This window comes from Bombus bifarius, unplaced genomic scaffold, assembly GCF_011952205.1.
Source record: "Bombus bifarius isolate JDL3187 unplaced genomic scaffold, Bbif_JDL3187 scf7180000009111, whole genome shotgun sequence".
Lineage (NCBI taxonomy): Eukaryota > Metazoa > Arthropoda > Insecta > Hymenoptera > Apidae > Bombus > Bombus bifarius.
Genome location: NW_022884904.1, coordinates 501,361 through 521,051, shown reverse-complemented (window position 1 = coordinate 521,051; position 19,691 = coordinate 501,361). Strand labels below are relative to the sequence as shown.

The 19,691-nt window shown below is 41.9% G+C and overlaps 1 protein-coding gene across 1 annotated transcript in view; it reads right to left on the bottom strand.

The window, feature by feature from the left end:
* Positions 1 to 17,195: 17,195 nt before the first annotated feature.
* LOC117213488 (paired mesoderm homeobox protein 2B) overlaps positions 17,196 to 19,691 on the bottom strand; it is a 37,206-nt gene continuing 34,710 nt past the window's right edge. The window contains exon 6 of the mRNA XM_033458866.1: positions 17,196 to 18,236. Within this exon, the coding sequence (XP_033314757.1) occupies positions 17,747 to 18,236 (490 nt within the window). The 3' untranslated portion in view covers positions 17,196 to 17,746. The remainder of the gene's footprint in view (positions 18,237 to 19,691) is intronic.

Here is a 19,691-nt window from a genome sequence, read left to right as displayed (position 1 = left end):
GCTAATCTATATTATGATAGCCCAAGCCGCGGGCATCTCCACCCCCAACCCCACCTCTGTCCTCCCCCCAAGGGCCTGGTCGTCGTGCGCTCCTTCAAGAGTCTGTCCATGACGGCGCGGCTGCTTTTCCACCCTAACGGTGGCTTTATTATTACCTAACCGCAGTGCCGCGTTCTCTGACGAGGTTACTTCGCCGCGCGGACTCCCCGTGCGCACGCCAGCAGTCTCTCTTCAAATATGCAAGCCTGGCCGCTCGAATTGGCTCTACTTCGTTCGATAAGTAATCGTTTTCTAACGGGCTGATGGTGGATACGCCGGGGGCTGTTCGTTAGGGATCGGTTTTTAAGTTTGGTCGATCCTTTGCGCCGGATAACGAAATCGCGGCTCCGACGCGTTTGAGGTACATAGTATGCGAAGCCGTGTGGTTTCAGGTTCGCGAGTGAAGCTAGTTACGCTAAAAAGGAGAGTTGCCGGGCTTTTAGTCGCGAGGATGATTTTTTCAACAGTCCTTTCCCATCGTTTACCCGCGTCGTTTTTTCTCAAATACGTAAGAAACCCGGCCGAAGGGGAACAGACGATTGTTTGCTGACAGAGCTGGTCGATAGACTTACAGATCTGATTTGGAATTTGCTTCGTAATTTACTTGGTGTTCTACTGGGTACTGATTACGTCTGAATAGCGGTATCTAGAAGATCTTGCAAAGACATACATTTACTTCTATTTACTGTGAAACGCAAGAACGAAAGCCTTTTATCGATCGGAGCATATCCTTCCATCGAATATTATAAAGAATCTGTTACAAAGGTTACGATTTTCGGAACATCGTTTCGATATTTACGCGACGACACCAATTCGTTGAAACCAGTGCAGCGTCATTAAAAATGATGTCATTGCCAGTTAAGCATCCCCTTAACGTTGTTCCTCTTGTCTTTAGATTCGACAAAGGGCCTCGAAGTGTCGTAAGCTTCTGTTAATTTATCACGACGGAAGTGGAGGGTTGGAGTTGCTCGTAGTAATATCACCCCGCCCATCCATTTCTTACCACCGGAGTATCGTCTTCCCTCTTCCTTCCTTCGCGCTTCCGGTCGATGCAAGCATTCTACTTTATATACAAAAGACCTAATAGTGGTAAACGTTCAGAGGGTGATCGCTAATGTTCCGACTGCTATTAAGGCGTGCGGACGCGTGACACGTGGCCACCAGCGGCGAAAGAACGAAAGAATAGCACATAAAGATAAAATCTTACCGATACGCTAAAGGGATGAAATGTCGCGTTCGAGTAAGAGCGTTTTACAGCGTCTGACAGCGAAACAAGATGAAATAGAAAAGTAAAGGATCGAATGTAATGGCATCGAGAATATGATATTTTATCTGTGGAAGGAATTTTTGCAACCTTGTGTTTCGCAAATGATTTGGTATCGCGAACCATCCATCTACCGAACTCGGATAGCAATTTAAGTTTCTGCGATATCACGCTCTTCAATTTGGAAATAAAAACACGATAACTTTCTAACCCAATTCCTAGCGTTGACATACTTCTGAAATCGACGATGCGCGACACACAGATATCCTATGTGCGGTGAATTATTCCGCGAAAGAATCGATTCGCCAGCCAAAATTCAAGCACCATCCAAATTTTTGTTATAATTTATCAACTAGTTTATCAAGGATCTTGTAGCTAGCCGTTGAATCTCTCGATGAATTACCTTCTTGAACCAGCACGAATTCGGAACAAATGGCACGTGACCGTGGAAAGTTTGTTCTGCCAGTGGATACGGTTAAGTCCAACATATTCAGGGGCGCGTAATCGGGTGGGCGTCGCGCAACGAAGGGGAAGTGTATGGCGGCATTTGGGAGCGTCGGGACGCCGCGCCGGACATCGCAATCTCAACGTCCCGCCCAGCCCTCTTCTTCTCGTACCACTCGACGTCTACCATTGTGATGGTAATATCCCCGGGTATAGCAGACGGGCTTCAGATTTATCGCATAGTCATTCCGGAATTAGCTTTTCTCTACACGATGATCTTCATTGAAAGCCATTGTCTCTCTTCTTTGCTACGTCGTAACGCGACCAACCTTCATTTATTATTCTTACGAATCCCTCCGGTTTATTTACGCTAATAAACGCGTGATATCGTGTCACGTGAATTCGTTCGAGGATATTTCGATCCCTCGTTTACATGGTCCACCGGCAATCGATTTCTGGCGTTATGTCAGGATTTCATAACGTCATCGACGCCAGATTTATTTTAATCGCGCGATTAATGTCGTATAATGAGATTTGTTTGAAAATGTAATCGGAATGATCAAGTGTCAATGAATGTAACACGATGCTATATTAAACTGTTAAATTATTGCTTCGTTGCTTCAAGGTGTAAATGGAGTTTAAAATTGATCAAATTATCATTGAGTTTTAGAATAACTAACGACAAGATAAATAGAGATTTGTTTCATCCCTTAGTCATTGAAATTAGTAGCTAGCTTATTTTTTACATTTTCCCTATTTGTTAAATACGTGTTTGTCATAAACGAATAAAAGCATTCGTAGCCTATTAACGATTATGATCTCACAAATTATTCTATTCGTTTCACTCGTTTGAAAATATTCATCCTCCACCAATCGCTACAACTACCTTCCGCGTCTCTCTACCGTAACAATCGCTCCAACAACATACCGATGCATTGTAGGATAAAGGGGGTAGGTAGCTGTAGAGGGAAGGATGAAGAGGCACGATAGACACGCTACAGATACCGGAAGGTAGGAGCCGAGGTTAGGTTGAGGGCGCCATTACGTCCGGCCACCCTTCGGTCCTCCACTTACCCCTAACGACGTTCCGGGCAAATAAAAGTTGATTTCTCTTCCCTCTCGCTTCTCTTGCTACAGCTCGCCGGCCCTCTTACCGTCCCACACCAACATCCAGTTGGCTGCCTAGGCATCTCTCTGTGTGTCTCGTCCCTCCATTTCGCCGCTTTATCTCTTTAGGTGCCTTCCGCCTCATCAGCCGGCACAGGCCGTTCCTTCAGAGATGCCTCTCTCACGATGCCCACCGTGTTACGCTCGACTCGTGCCATTCGATACAAAAATCTTCGTTTTCTACCAAATCAATCTTTCTGACGTTAATTGGTTGGATGCTAGAAATCGCTTCCTTATCCAAATCCGAATATTCTTGATTTTGCTATCTCTTCCCTCTTCTCGTCTCGATGAAATATATTCCTAACGACAGAACCAGTGTTCCGATCTTGAACGGTGATAATTTCTTCTGTTAACATGCGCGTCTCCTTGATTTTGTTCCAAGATCGAGTCTTAATAACGACGCGGCACGTGTCAGTGAGCATTCGATGAGTGCGACGAAGCAGCAGGGGTTGTTAGGGTGGCATCGATACTCCAGGGTGTTCTGTAGACACTTTCTGTTACGTAATATTTTGCCGTATACTTTATCATGTAATACCTTTGACTATTAACAGCACAATTTCACCTAAAAGCTTCTGCGCGAGCAATGGTATCTGTATTACTGAATCAATAGTAATTAAACGTTAAACATTTATAAACAGTAATAAATATGAATGGATAATATAATGGAAAATTGAAAATGACGACAATTTATTTTATGAACTAATTCACGGAGTCATGGAGAAAAATACAAAATTATTTGTATAGTGAGAAAATATGTGGAAACATATAATGGAGATTCGCGTTGATACGATTTTAATGTAAACCGGAAGAATACTGGTAGAATTAAATTGTGCGGATTCGATAGAAGTAGGGGAGCTCGGTTTACGAGTCAGTGAAGTCCGATAGCAAGAATCATGCCTCGGTCGAATACACTGTTCAATGACGCAAACCAAATCCACCGACCAGGCTCATTGATTTTATTGACGCGTAAAGGTTTATTTCCAACGAAAAGCCGTGACGCATCCATGCATATGGTCATGTACGAAAGAAATATTGCGAAATCATCGTTACCAGGACTGAAATTTTAACCATATGATTATACATGGCATCTATAATATACAATCTCGTTATACACCATGTAAATTGTTTCACATAATTGATAGAATTATTACGTTATACAAATTATAGAACTTTTGTCTAATTCTATCTGCTCAAGAAAGTTTCAAAGTTTAGAACGTGCCATACCATGATATAGCGAGCAATTCATCTTTAACACTTTGGTTGAAAATATGAAAGTAGAGTATTAAACGTTCCAAGTGTAAAATGATTTACATGCTTGCTTCTCCAGTTAATGTCACTGGCGACAAAACTTCGATCACTCGTAATCAAACAATCTGCCCTCACTCCCTATCCGTATCGTATCAATTTCAATATGAAAATTCAATGGACCATCAGGGTACGGTATAGAACCACCTTCAATCGAGTTAATTCAATAAAGACGGCCGCGGTATGTCGTTTTCGATCTAACGAAAAACGTTCTCCAGCGTTTTATCCAGTGCGATCGGAATTGAGGGGGCGGTGGCGGCACGTGACGCGTTGCGGAGGGTGTCTAACAGAATTATAAATTCAGCAGCGGCCAGTGAGCGCACCTGAGTCTATTTCGTGGCGTTCGGCTAGATTTCCCACTTCTATCGCGGCACCATTGTGTTTCGTGCGAGTTCGGACCACTAATTGCCATCCTAATAATTGTCACGGGCCGCATGCGGCGTCCGGCGTCCAGCAGCGTTCACAGCTCTTGCATCACTGTTTCCGCTTGTAAATGATGACCACCGGCCGCTATCCAATCTACGCTTATCGCGCGAAACCACATGATATCCGAAGATTTCTCGCGCGCTCGGGATCTGCCTTTGTGCAAGTACAAATCATTCCTGACGGTACATTGCGCGCTGACTGGTTTACTGCTGCGACAGTTTTGCAACTACGAATCCAGGAAAGAGTATCGATTTGTATTTTCAGTAGCTCGTGCATTGTTTCAAGATCGATGCTTTCGCTTTTTAATTGTTTCATAGTAGAGATTTCTGTATCGAAAGTGAAACGAAATGATCATCGATGTATCGTCTGTAGTCATATTAGTTATTACATCCTTTGATATAGCGTAAAGTAACAAATTGAATTCAAAAATCCCAGTTCATGAAGGGTTCGTAGTGCAGGAAAATAAAATAATTAAGTGCAACGCTGAAACTTATTTCGCATGAATTGTATTTTTAGAGACGAAAGATCGCTGTACGATTGTACGTTACGTCTAAAAAATTAATACTTTATATTTGTCGTTTGATTTCTTTTCAACTTTATAATAACACTTAACTAACGCAAGGAATGTTGAAAGTTTAAAGAGCGGTAGTATTAACAGTAAAAATATAATAATCTTTTTCGATATATAACGATGATAATGAGTAAGTAATAAAAAATTTATTTAACGAATATCTGCATCTTAAATAATACCTAATTATTTCCTAGTCGTCTTCCATACGTTCCTACATCATTTATATACTTTTATTACATGATATATAGATTGTCCCTTCCAATTAAATACCGAATAATTAATAGCGTTTGATAAATTGTCAGTACTTTTAAATTTTCATTATTTCGAATTATTAAACATTATTAATGTACTTGACTGTGGCTAATATAAATCAAATGAATACATGTTTCGCGCGCTTATCACGATTGACTTTTGTTTGAATCGATTCAACCAGTTTAATGGCGTTCTGACGCGTGAGTGTTACCGGTATATTTCTTTCCGAAATTGTTGCATATGTAAGAGTAAGTGTTATAAAAATCAACATAGTGTTCCTAATACGTAATGATATGGAGTGTTTTGTGTGTGTTATCTTCTCTACATAATTATAACGCAGAATAAAGGATCGATCGGTGCGTGGATATATTGGACAAGAACAGGTTATCTTTTGTCTTCCATCGAGGTTCTGGTAAGTGAATACTTTTAATGTTCAGTGCATTTTAAATCGATTGTTATTATAATTCGCTCGACTATTGGTATTTGCGAATATATATATTTATGAATGCGACTGGTTATATTGTAAATTACATAACCTCCAAATCATTATTGACACATCTATCGAATTTGCGCTATGAATCTTCGATGAAAGCATGCACGTTATGTATGTACGTGTTAACATTTTATATAACAGAAATTTAATTATATTATTCATGTCACTATTATACATCTATACTACATGTTATAATTTACATAATTTAGTCGCGATAAAGTGATAAGACAAGTAGCGATAATCGCTAAATCTAAATCTAATGATAATATCGTATTTGAGATACTGTGTCAGTTTTATCAATTTTATTTCTTACGTTTACATTAATTATTGATTTCTTTACAAATGTCGAATTTAATAGTGGCCACCTTGCCACAAAGATTACACAGGCTTATTCATAATTAATTGCAACTCCCTCCAGAATGCGTGCTAGCATTAATAGGTACAGGTTTTGCGACCCTGGGGGCCCCGGCCAAAAAAAGTCAATATTTTAAAAAATTGCGAAAATTCCAAAGTGGTGTAATTTACGATCAACGCTCCGATAAACAATCAGCCATGTTAACCTCTAAGCCGGTATCCCAAGGAAACAGCCTAATTACACATCTGTATCGGTGTTTACTCCCTATATCGTATTTTCGGTGTAGTTATCAGCTTACCGTCGACACGTATGAAAATTCTCGGTCATCGAGAATCGAGATTGAACCGTGGCAATCCGGCATGGAATACCCCGGTGGTGTTTAGATACATGCTATCCTCGAGTATCTCGCACGCGTCAGGTCGTATCCTTCGCTACGCTCGTATTATCGAGATTGGCCTCGCCTCCTTCCCTACTCTCCTCTCGCTCCCTCGAACGTCCCAGCCGTTTCGTTCCCGTCTCGGCGTTTCTCTCCGCGGCTCTCGAGCCCCAATCACACCGGCAGCCGCTAAGTGCGATCCATTACGCGTAATGGAATGTGCCAATTATAACATTTGCTGAATAATTGGCGGACGCTTGGCTGCGCCTGCCGATGCCTACAGTCCGCCGCATCGTACAGGATATAACACATATGTATGCGTGCGTGTTTATACAGGATGCTTCCGGTTTTAAGTTGTAAATTGTTTGTAGTATGGTTCCGCAAAAAGTTGGAAGGAGAAGGGTGGGTCGGTATTTTAGAAATTATAGGTTAGAACTCGGCGATGAATTGGCAGGTTAATAGAGGTGGGTTACGATGGATAAAAGGGACAATGAAAAGTGGAGGTGGCGAATTGTAAAGTAGATCACGTTGTAAAATGTGGTGTTTGATGACGTTCACGAAAAAAAGTAATTAGTTACTGAACATACTTGTTTCTGTTAATCTTCGTTTTTAGGAACATTTTCAGAAGCATTTTATTATTTTATTTAATGAATTTTTCGTTCCTACATGAAAGTAGGATTACTGTTACATATAACGTCCAATATCGAGCTTTATACGAGCCATTCGTTCGATCCAGCCAAATTACGAATTGGCCGGCTATATTTGTCGAAAAAATTTGGCGAACTTTTTTTCCTCGGGTTATTAATTTTTTAACTCATTCCATTTGAAATAGGTAAATAGAGCGTTAGCATTTTGCTATAGAACTTGGTGTAACATTTAATACACGTTATGTATAGGGTGTTTTGTAACAAACGGTACAATTGTTAGGTATACGGCCAAATTTATTTTACAGAATAGAAATATTTCTCCCTTTACACGTTCTAAAAATGCGCTTTGTCGAAATCGATATAAACTTGCTTTCGGCGAAAAAAATATTTGTGTATATATATGTATATACATGTAATGTGGTACGAGTATTAAGAAATGTAAATTTTCACAAAATGTATCTATATTAATATTTATTTGATAGGATAATCGGATTTTTGAAATCGATATAGAATTGGTTTCGTGGGAAACAGGTTCGTAGACTAAAATTTCATCTCATATTCTTGATCTATCTATATGAAGATATCTATTCGATTTTATATAAATATTTCCGTGCAGGATACTCTTTTATTCGTTGTAGTAAACCATCCATTATGGGACACCCTGTATACCGATTCGAGACGGGGGGATGCGTAAAAACGTTTGCTGACGTGTACGCAAACTATAACCGAGTTATGCAGCCTGCATTTTTCCATCAGCTATCCGGCGCTGATCAAAGTGCTGCGCGCACCCGTATAAAACGGTAGTAATACGTCAAGTATAAAATGTTGTTTACGGAATGAGTTATCCATGAGAGTTTAAATCAAAACTTATGAAAGGTTTTACTTCGATTTTGTTACGCACCAGCGCTTTTTATACCGGCCAGCCATTTTTGTTGCGTTACAACGCGATACGTTGTATCGGTATCGATAAAATAATAACGCTCGAGAAATTATGAATAACACGTAGAATTTACGTACCTATAGGAATAATTTTTGTATCGCTTCTTATTTCATCTTTTTCCTCTTTAATTCAACTCGAATGGACTTTAATTTTGCTTTTCAACAACGCGAGCTACCTAACGAAACGTCGAATTTTAAACGAATTACGCGTTTACGTTTTTACTGATTTTTCATCGTTGCGCCGATCTCGCGGTAATTTGATCTCGATACCGCGTCCTAGAGGCTGAATAGTTGGTAGCAATCGTTCCATTAACAACAAACATACACGCGTGAAATACACAATTACAGTAGAGACGATCTAAAAAGATTCTCTGCTGTGAACGATGAAAGCTTCTTCACTGTTTTATCCAAAACACGGCAATTCCAGCAGAATAAACGTTAGGCGAATTCCTCGTCGTCGCATTAAGCGAGACGCTAAAACGGATCCTGCGAGACTCGATTAACGAGCGAACCGCACGCTGAAAGCTTAACCGCGGCGAATCCTTTTTCGTCCTCGCGAACCGGCGCGGCGGGCTGCGATCAAAGTGTAACGAGCTTCGGCATCGAATATATCGAGGGCAGGTTTCGCGAGCGAGCGAGCTTCCAGAGTTCCCACGTATCCTGCATTAAAGAAGAGAAGGAGGGACGTAGAAAAAAATTGGAAAAAAGAAAGGAAAAAAGAGGAGAGAGAAAAAAGTAGGAAAAAAAGGGGTCGAAAATATTCGGTGGAGTCGACTGCGGTAATCGCGTTACGGAAGCAGCATTTTAGCATCGAGGCATCATTGGCGATTCACGATGATCAAAGTGCAGAATGTCGGTGACACCGGTGGATGGTTCGGCCGAGGGATGAGGACGGATAGAAAGGGGCGAGGGGGCTCGTTGGAAACCACGTTAGTGCGCGTGTTTTCGCGCGATCCAATCCGCGGCAAATTTACCAACCGAGGAAAACCTCGTTAACTTCGAGCCGGCGGTACTGGCTTCGTCCAGTTCCGTTTCCGCTTTCTCGGGGTAAAGGCTATGTCGGTGGTATTGCAACCACGTGCCTATAAAAAAAAAAAGAAAAAGAAAAAAATCAAACCGTGCAATCCAATTTTACGGACGACCATTTCGCTTTTTCTTCTTTCCCTTTGGCTTGATGACGCTTTAGGATTCATTTCCAGCGCGACGATGCGGATGGAACGAATCTCTTCGAAACACGTTGCCACATACACGTTATCTGGAAAAATAATTAAAACGAATATTTAGGATATCTTGCAATGGTAGCTTTATTTTGAAATCTTTAAGAAAGGATTTTAAATTGAGAAAAACAAAAATGAAAATTACCGTTTTCTTCTTGTACAGGTAAATGTTTATTTAGGTATACATATTCGTACACGGAAGCGAACACAAACGTAGTTGAAATAGATTCAAAGTGCAACGTGTATCCGCCCGTGTCTTGTACGTCTCCGCGAAAACTTAGGAACCGTGTGTATACGAAATACGCCGATTCGATATCCCGATAGGAAGGAGAACGAAGGAGAACAGACGGGAAGTGGATTTGAAAATTGAAAATCATTGCGGCCGCTGATCCCCTTAGCTCCGCCAGACAACCACGATAAATTCTCCTGCCGCCCTCGTGCCGTGGCCTTACTCTTTATAAGGCGTTACACCGGAGATCCAGGCGGTCGTTTCTTCGTTCGCCTTCTACGCCCTCGCCCTTTGTCCGGCGCAACTTTCACCCTTCGCTTCGCTAAAATATATACGATACCCCGTCCCGAAATTATACGCGCAGCCCTTTTATTCTCGATACACTTTGCGGCGCTTGAATTTTAAAGAATTTTCATCTACGTTAGCGATACGCCATCGTATATCAACGAAAACGAAGAAATATCGTGTGCACGTAGATATTATACAATAGATTGGTATCGGTAATGCGCGCAATAGTTGCTGATTTATTTTTTTTTCTACGCAAGTGTAGAAAAATCGTGTTAAAAAATTGTTAGGTGGACAACACAACGCTGGGTAATGACTTGAATACGAAACGTTAGAAATCCTCGAAACATTAAGCCTCGGTAATTGTGAATTGATAGATTCTATTCGAAGAACCCGAGAAATTGCAACGGGGATGGTAATGGTCGGCTCGCGTAAAACTCAGCCTCTAAAACGAAGGTTGCATTTTCTTGGGGCACAGAAGCGATTGTTTTATTTTGACGAGCGCGAAACCCCCGTAAAGTATCCTCATTTCCCTGTATAAAGTGATTCGATTACAACGGCCTTCTCTCTACCGTTGTAATGCCGCTTTTATACAAAATCGCAATTCATAATTCAGCAAGAAATTGCCGTTCGATTTTCCGGAAAAACGATTTTCTCGTCGAAAATGGAAACACGGTAAATACGAGAGAGAATAATGCTTGCAAGCAATTTTTTATTTAAATTAACGAAGCGGCATAAAGCGCTACCTATTCGCTCTTCTTTCTTTTTTTAACGCGGAATTTCTGTAACGATCGTTTATTTTTCGTTGCCCTTCTCTAGGCATAAAATTGATCCTTTTAATATGTGTTACGCAATATCTAATAGTACGAAATATACAAAATTCCATCGTTCTCAAGCGAGAGAGAAGTACCGCCAAGAACTTGATCGGGTTTCTAGTTCAAAATTCAATTGTCTCGTTTACGATGTTACTAAATTACTGCTAATTGAAAACCTCTAACGAACGTTCTTTTAGAATTTCCAAGTGTCATTGTACGTTCGCGATCAAGAGGTACTTGGTTTCGTCCAACGCAAACTGAACATAGCATCCCATCGAGCTCGATTAACCGCCCGAAACGCGAGCATCGTGCAGCATTCCTTTCAAGCCCCGACGATAATCCCCTCGATAAACAATCGCGTAGGTTGGATCGGTGCGTTGGCCACAAAGTGGCCTCATTTTTTCCTAATTCCGTGATCTGTAGGCCATAGAGGGTCGGTTAGCCGACGTGGCGCAGCAAGGAGGAGCAGAGACAGACGCTTCTCCCCCGCCGGCTGGTAGGTCGTAGAGCGTGCTCTCGAACGGCTTTGACATGCAAATTGTCTGACAATGAATTTCGTAAAACCTTTTACCACGGAGTACGCTCTCGAGAGCACCGGCAGCTCGGTTGAAAACGTTGTTTCGCGAGCACATCCCCTTCCTACGCAGACGAGCCTAGCTCCTCTTCCAGTTAGGGAAGAAGATACCAGACGACGTTGACCGTATTAATCACTGTCTACCGACATCAGGCCATCACGCCAGTTCGACCTCCGCGATTCTGCCAGGATCCTTCCGATGCTCTATAAAATCAGTTACCACGTCCTGATTCGCAAGTTGATCGTGTAACGCCCTTCTCTGGATCGTGATTAATATAAACGTCGTGGCTGGAATAATTGGCGTCGAAACGCCGAACTCAGACGTGACAAGATTGTGAGGGATAAAGACTGTAACGGGAAGAAATTGAGTACCGCGAAACGCTTACACAGGAACTCGTTATCGCGATTGGCAGATTCCCTCGTACGGGATTTTACGGGACGCAAGTTGAATTAGAAGACACGCTATTTTAATCCGATTTTGATGTCGAGGATGGAGGATGCTTGTTTCGTTACAGGTTGAATCGTACAGCGTAGATACGCGTTTGAACGGCGGTGGCTGGGTTTTCAACATTTTTAGAAGATATACATTTTCAATCGTAATTTTATACAGGAGGAAGAAACGAATTCGCAGAGCTATCGAAAGCAGACACCGAAGTAATTTCGTACAGAAATGACTCGTGTACTTAGCGTGTGTTTTTTTCTCTCATATAAAAATCCAACAATCGAGTAAGCGTCTCTCTTCTGTTCATTATAATTTTTTCATATTCAAATTCTCGGAAGTTCTCCATTCCCGAAGCTCTCAGCGTAAAATCATATTTGATTTTAAACAAATACGGAGGATTCCAGGAAAATTGTAAAACATAACTGGTTGAAGATGTGCTTGAGATCCAACAAGCTCAACGTAGACGATAATATCGATTTGTCGTATATAGTATTATCGTTCGATCCGAAATAAGAGAAACAGGAGAATTATGTACTTAGAAAATTGATTGTGTGAGCCGCGTTTAAAGTTACGATAGAAGGGGCTAGAGGTAGAGGATCAATCGGATCTTCCTTCGACTATATACGCTGATAGGGGTGGTAGTAGTGGCTCGTTGAATCCCAGCTAGCCACGTAATGGGTATCGAGAGACATTGTTAAGCGTCGATCTCTTTCCCCAAAGTGACCTGGCGCCTCGCTTCTGCTCTCTTTTTCCATCTCTTTCTTCCTGCAATTCACGCGAAAACTCTCTCTCTCTCTCTCTCCTCCTCCTCTTTTTCTCCGATTCTCTTATTTTCGATATTTTGCTTTTCGTTGCCATACTTATTTTACGTTCGTCAACTTTCGTCCTTGTTATCCCATTTATTTTTCGCCACCCTTCCATTCTCCGTATCAAAATACATATATATCTTCTATACACCGAGTACATTGAGAAACCTTTTCTTGAAACCTTTGATTTTTCTTTTCTATATTGTATAGTATTCGTAAATCGTGTAAGATCAAACTCTTTCTGTCGTGACAACCTTCGTCTTCGTTACGCACTTTTTACGTAATTTCAGAAATTCATCGTCGAACGTATTCGTTACTCCCGTTAAACTTTTTAAACTTCTCCTGCATCCACGTTTTCCGTTAAAGCTTGTTTCAAGCTCGTTCCACCGTATCGTTTCCCGTTTTCTCGTGCTTCTTTTCATTCCCCTACTTTTTCACCCCCGAGCGCGCCCCGTTCCTTACAATCAATTCACTCTTTTTCCCCGTGCAGCCTCTTTTCCTTCGCTTTTCTTAGCCGCTCGTTCGGTATTTCCCTCGCATACGCGTCTTTACGCCTGTTCCCTGGCTCGGTCCGCTATCAGTCTTCCAGCTCCGCGCCCTCCAGTCACCCACCCCGTTCATCCACCGCATCCGTATCCGGCGGAGCGGGTGCTGGAGTAAGGCAACGTCGGTGCACACGTTTTCCTACATAGATCGCGATGGAGCCCGCGGAGCCGGAGGATAGAGTAGCTTGAGGTAGATGGATGCCAAAGAGTGGGGAGGAATGGGGGATAAACCATGATGTCGTTGATTAATACGGTTTACCAGTAAGTGTAACGGAGTGTGCAGAATACGTCTGTACTCCCACCATCGGCAACGACCTCTTCTCCACCTCCACTTTCTTGCGAGTCGCTGCCACCACCACGCCACGGTTACGAGCAGAAGCAGAAGTTACTATCCTCCACCCTGCCGGAATCCGTTGAACCAACCCCCGAGCCACGTGCCGATCAATGGCGTCTTGTCTCTGGTTGGTCGAGCCAGGAACAACCCCCTCGTATCGTTTTATCCCTCTCCCTCTGGCTATCCTCTCTGTCCTCGTCCCGCGAACGGTAACCATCTTCGTCCCTCTCGCGGCAATTCCTCTTTGCGCGTCTCTTTCCGTTCTGGACAGAACTTCCCCTCTTTCGCCTTGTTCCTTCGTTTCTTCTCTCTGTCCGGCTGTCTGTCTCTTTTCTCTCCCTCCCTCTATCGCGTTAGTTTCTCTCGTTTTACCTGAAATAGATTCCGTTCGGTTCCTCTTTTTCTATGCCACGTAGGACGTCTCCGTCCTCGTTTTCTGCCCCTCTTCTCCTTTCTTTCGGTGCGGACCTCGCTAGGGGAGGGTTGATCCCATAAGAGAGGGTGAGCTTTTCTTATGAGGAGCATTGATTGCCAACAACCCCTTCCTCATCCTCTCCGGCGGTATTTCTCTCGAACCGGTCCTCCTCTTTTATCCTTTCACCTCCCCCTCCCCACTGTGTCTCGCGTCATGGCACTTCGTCTCGGTTTTTAGAGGCGTGCTTTGTTTAAAAAAACCCCCGTTCGGAGAATCGGCGGGTCAACGTGGTTTCGAGCTGGGAAATTGTTCGATCTAAGACCCGATACAGCGCATCGGAATGCCGTTGTTTGCGGCAGGGCTCCTCTTCCAGGGATCAGTTTACCCCGCTAACGGAATTATTCGCGTTGCCTTCATTTTTCTACGAAACGGTGTAGTATGAAACCGGTGTTTAGCGGTTCTCGAGTGGATCGATTAATTCGATCACAATCGATCATCGGTACGTTTATTTCGTTATCTCGTTGCCTACGGAGAGGAGAATTTTTATCGACCACGAGCATGCATATTTTCTAAATACGACGTTTCCAAATTTTTTTTACGCTGCGATTCTAATCAAACACGTAACTGTGAAATCTTCAATTTTGTTCAATTTCTTTTCGACGTACTTGAAACATCGTCTCTTTGTAATATATTTCATCGTCGAGAGCGAAAGTCCATATCGTAGGTAATTTTATTCGAGTAAGAAACTCGTCTGTATGCCGAGGATCAAGTTGAACGTCTAACTTACCCTGTTTCAAACTGATTACGAATACATCGGCAGATGCATGTTGTCGATCAATCCCTTCCTTTGTACACCGCGTGTAATTCAACGCTCAATTGCTATTAGATGTTAGTACTCCAGTAAATCTCTCTGATAGGTTCACTATAGCCTTTGATCACTCAGTACCGAGTTGATTCTGGGATCCCTTAAGTGAACACCTGATCCTTCGCAGCGTACCACGTCGACTAGATCGTGAAAATTTTAGTTCGTTCGATCGAACGGATTATAAAGCTTCTAAGAATCTTCATTGATCGTCATTTATAAATGGAATTTTCCATCGAAACGCAATAACCGTTTCTTTCGAAGACTAATATCGATAAATTTTCATATCTTTCTTATTCTTAATATAGCGAATTTTGGTATGTCCCTGTGAGAAACAAAAGCAAAAGGAAATAGGAACGGCGAAAGGTATAAGCGATACGAACAGAATACTCTATGTTAAAGTAAAGTTGGGAGAAATTTAGAAGATTCTGGAAAACAGATTGCCACGGGACAGGACAATTTATTTATTCATTTATTTTGTCTTTATTAAACACACGTTTTATCACGAGAGAACATGTTTATTCGAATAATTCACTATAATTCAGTTCAAGCTACATGATAGTTGCTAGTTTGTAACATATTGTTTATTAGATTATCCTTGATTAGCACTGACAATTCACCGGGATTTAATATACAGGTCTCTACTAGTATCTACGTGTCTTTCGTCGTTATGTCGTTATACCACGCCTTCGTAATCCAAAAGAACGAACGTTGATCGTACTGTAACGCAATCGAAACGATTCTTAACTAATCACGAGCACGAATCGTAGAGACGATTAAAATGAACATAGCACGTGACTGTTTAGGGGACTGTCGTCTCTTATATCGTTATTTCCCGTGCATATATACACACCATTGGCTCGTATCTCTACGATGGATAGCACTCGTACAGCGATTTCACTCCCTTGACTTTTCTAAAATTACATCATTACGTCGATGGAAATTATTTTAAGGCATGTACGAATAGCCGTCGACTCGTGGTTAACGTGCCCATTTTTTAAAATCATAACGTGATTTTGGACGATGCTCGTCAGCCTTAATTCGATCTGCAATAACCGGAAATTTTCGACTTTCCTTTTAACATTCGAATTACCAAAGTGACGAAAACGGTCAACTTATAATTTTTATCCATTTTATTTTATTACAAAAACAGATTGAAATTGTTTTTCACTCTTCAAATACTTCGTTATTCAATCTATTACTTGATCCAATATCGTTATCCCTTTTTATAATGCAAAGAATTCCGTAATTAGAGCAAAGATTAAAGATTTCATCTTTCTTCTTGGATAATAAAAGGATTGGGAAAACGGCTGAAACTTTCACAGTTTGCATTACCTGAAAAATTAATTCTCTCTGACGAACAGATTCAAAGTGTTCCGGACACTATGTTATTTAAGGTGACGGACATCCTCGTATCTGTGCATTCGATTATCTTCGAATAGATCGAGGAACGAGGCGGAGCTAGTTTCTTCTCGGCTTTCTTTTTTTCTCTTTTCGTTTCTTGTTAAGTGATAGAAACATTATCCGAGGCGCGTGCTTGTGTCGCGCGAGTAAAGCGGATATCCGTGTTACTCGGATAATACGGATATCCGTATTATTTGAATAATGCGATAGAGTAATCATATAATTCAAGAAAATTGTCATAGATTCGATTTAAGGGTGATAATAGAAATTATCCTATCACGGAATACAAATTAATTCGTGTTTCCTCCTCTTAAAGTCGAGAGAAGCACACTTTTTTCTAATATATATTAGGAACGGAAAAGGAGTTAGAAAATCCTTAAAAAAATATTATACGTAAAATAAAATCGCCGGTTTGACCGATAATTAACTTTTCAATTGAGTTTATAAGCAACGATATCTGGTTTCATGAAATCGTGAATTCTGATTCGTCGATTACAAATTCCACCGAAATGTTACGTCTATAACGATATTAAATATCTATGTTTTCTACTTGCTTTGCAACTACAGAATTTCTTTGTCATCACAGTAATACGGATATCCATTTCGTTTACAAATGAAATTAGTTAAAAAATGATGGATAACGGATATTCGAACGTTCCTGCGCAGATCGAAACATTTGATTTCGCCTGTCAGACAATTAAGTATAGAGCGCATCAGGCACGTGTTGGTCCTTTGCGATCGACGATCCGTTCTCATATTTGAACCAGAAAAACGAGTACTCGGTCGTACAGCGTTGGTGATCAATTAATCGTTCATAGTCTATTTATTGGCGACAGTCCACTGCAATTTGTGAATTATCTACAGATGGCCGTAAAAGTTTTCACGAGCGTTTTTCGATTTCGATAAAAGTAAAATTTGTCACGCGAACTTAGACTTTCGTTAAGGCAAAACTGCGTTCACGCGAGACAATGGACGAAAAATTATATTCGAAAGAACGTATAAATCGTCTAATGATCGTGTCCTAGTATCCTAGTTTGATTTTTCGTTATCGTGGACGTAAATTTTAATTAGTTACATTAGAATTATATCTTTCAATCTTTTCTATAACTAAACGAGAAACGAGGTAAAAGAAGTTTCGAAAGCTTCGGCTTTCATTGTACTTTCGTTTAATCTAGTTTCGGCAAATTTCGCTTCAAACAGATCATTCTGTTGTTTAAAGTCGTTTGATTATCGGCTTGTTTCCATCGTTTGATCGAACACCAAGTAACTTTCTAAAGGAACGACGTTTACATCGAAACGAATAAATTTCCCATTAAACGAACAGATCCGCAATCCCACGCAAGAAATCATCAGTTTTCAAACCTCGAGACCTTTTCTTGAGAAATTCGCAAACCGTTCCCCTAATATCGTCATTCTTAAACGAAACCGAAGCGAAACCGTGAAAGAATAGGAGAAAAATGAACCAACGTCTTGAAACAAATACATGCCATGCCCAGTGTCAAGGGGCGACGAGCCCGTCAGGCGAGCGCTGCACGCGATCCTAGGGATCCTCTTTTGTGGTCGGCTGTATCTGGTGCACCATGCTCGGCAGATGATGATGATGGTGTTCAGGCCTCCTGGACAGCCCCAACAACGGCGGCAACAATGGCAGAGGCAACGGCAACGGCAAACCTCCAGGAAAACCGGCCAGCCCACCGAGAAGCGCGGAAGCGGTCGAGTGCTCCTGAGCTTTTCTTCTTAACTCGGCCAGGCTGCTGTTCCTGTGGAGATCCCCGGTTCCGGGCTTGCAGCAGCCACACAGGGAACCTGGCCATCCGGCCGGAGACCAGGACAACATGTCCTGCAAGCTTCCAGGTCGATGATCGCTCGAGGTCCAGAGCGACGGAGTCGTCGAGGTTAGCGATGTTGGCGCGCTACTGACCACCTTGTTACCAAAGAGTGGCGGAGAAAATTGCGCTGCCAAGTGCGGAGAGAAGAACAGAGACGTGGGTGGTTCGACTGGCCTGAAACCCGCCGCCAACCCTGGGCCGCTAGAATTTTAATTAGGGAACAATGTTGATTAATCGTTATCGGTCTATCGAGGGAATAAGAAGCGATCGAGCAAAATTTTTATCGGGAACATGGTTATCGAAAAATGGAATTTTTTGATGTATAACATTTTATCGAGCGAGTGGAGATTGCAACGGAGAATGATTAGAAAAACGAGATACGACTTCAAAGTTGTGGAAGTTAGTGGGAGGGGTGAGAGAGAAGCAAGGGTGGAAGAGGAAAGCAGAAGGGCTCACGAAAGCGCTAACCCGATTAGCACGCGCGATATTCCGCATCCTCCAACAGCCGGCGGAGGCTGCTTCGAGGCGCTGATGATTATCTCAAATATTAATCGCAAATATTGTTTAATTAATGTAACGTGCCTGAGGTGAAGCTCGAGACGGAACTCAAGAGTGACGGAAACACGGATACGATGAGTCTTCAAGGCGGAACGAGAGAGATGTTTAATTAGGCGAACGGAGACGAAGCGAAAATGGTAAACAGAGAGATACGATGATGGGTAAACGTGTACAAATAGACGGCGGAATCTGTAGAAAAAAAGGGAAAGTTAAGGAGAGTTAAAGTCGAGGTAGAGGGTTGTGGGAGGAGGATAAATAATTTTGCGAAGATAAATAACGAAGAAAAAAGCATTTGAGGCTAATGAATAATAAATAATGGAAAATAATATAAAAATTTAGATATATGCTAAAATGCAGTAAATTGCATTGAATTTAATTTGTTTCTATTACCTTTTACGGGTTAAAAGATGAAATTTTATTAAAAGTTAACTAGATAAAATATAAAATAGGTAGATCAAATCGGTATGATCCATACCACTCATAGCACAAACGTCGAAATTTCTGCTTTTCCACAAAAATTTGAATTGCGCCCATGAAGGCGTTGACGTAGAATTTTCTGTAAGCGTCGGACGTCGTACCTGTCTATTCTGCTTGGAAAGTGGACAGGCAAAGGACAGAATAAAGGATAAACGACGATACACGGATCATCGTTCAAAAATTGAAGCGAAACTGAGAGTGTGTGCGCTAGGGCTAGTAGTGGATTTTGGTTGGTGGAAGATGATAGGAGTAAGAAACCGCAACGGGATAGTAACGGAGGGTGGCGAAGGAGGCGAAAGCGACCGTAGAGGCGCAGAGAGGAAAGCTTGAACCGCGGTAAGCGCGATAATTGGCGGCAATTAGCCGCGTAGCCTAGCGTGCACTTACGTTACTTACGCTCGCTCGCTTCCCTTCCTTGCGTACACGCACTTTGTTTCTTGGTCTCTACGCGTCTAATCGGGATATCTACATGGTCTGTGCATACTCGCGCAGCTTCTACGATTACTCCGCGTGCGTGTTTCAAGCGCGAGATCCTCTTACGGGAGAAACGCACAATTGCTGATCGCTGTTTGTCGCGGTTTGAACTCTGGGTAATTAACCGGTTGCAAATAAAGATACCGC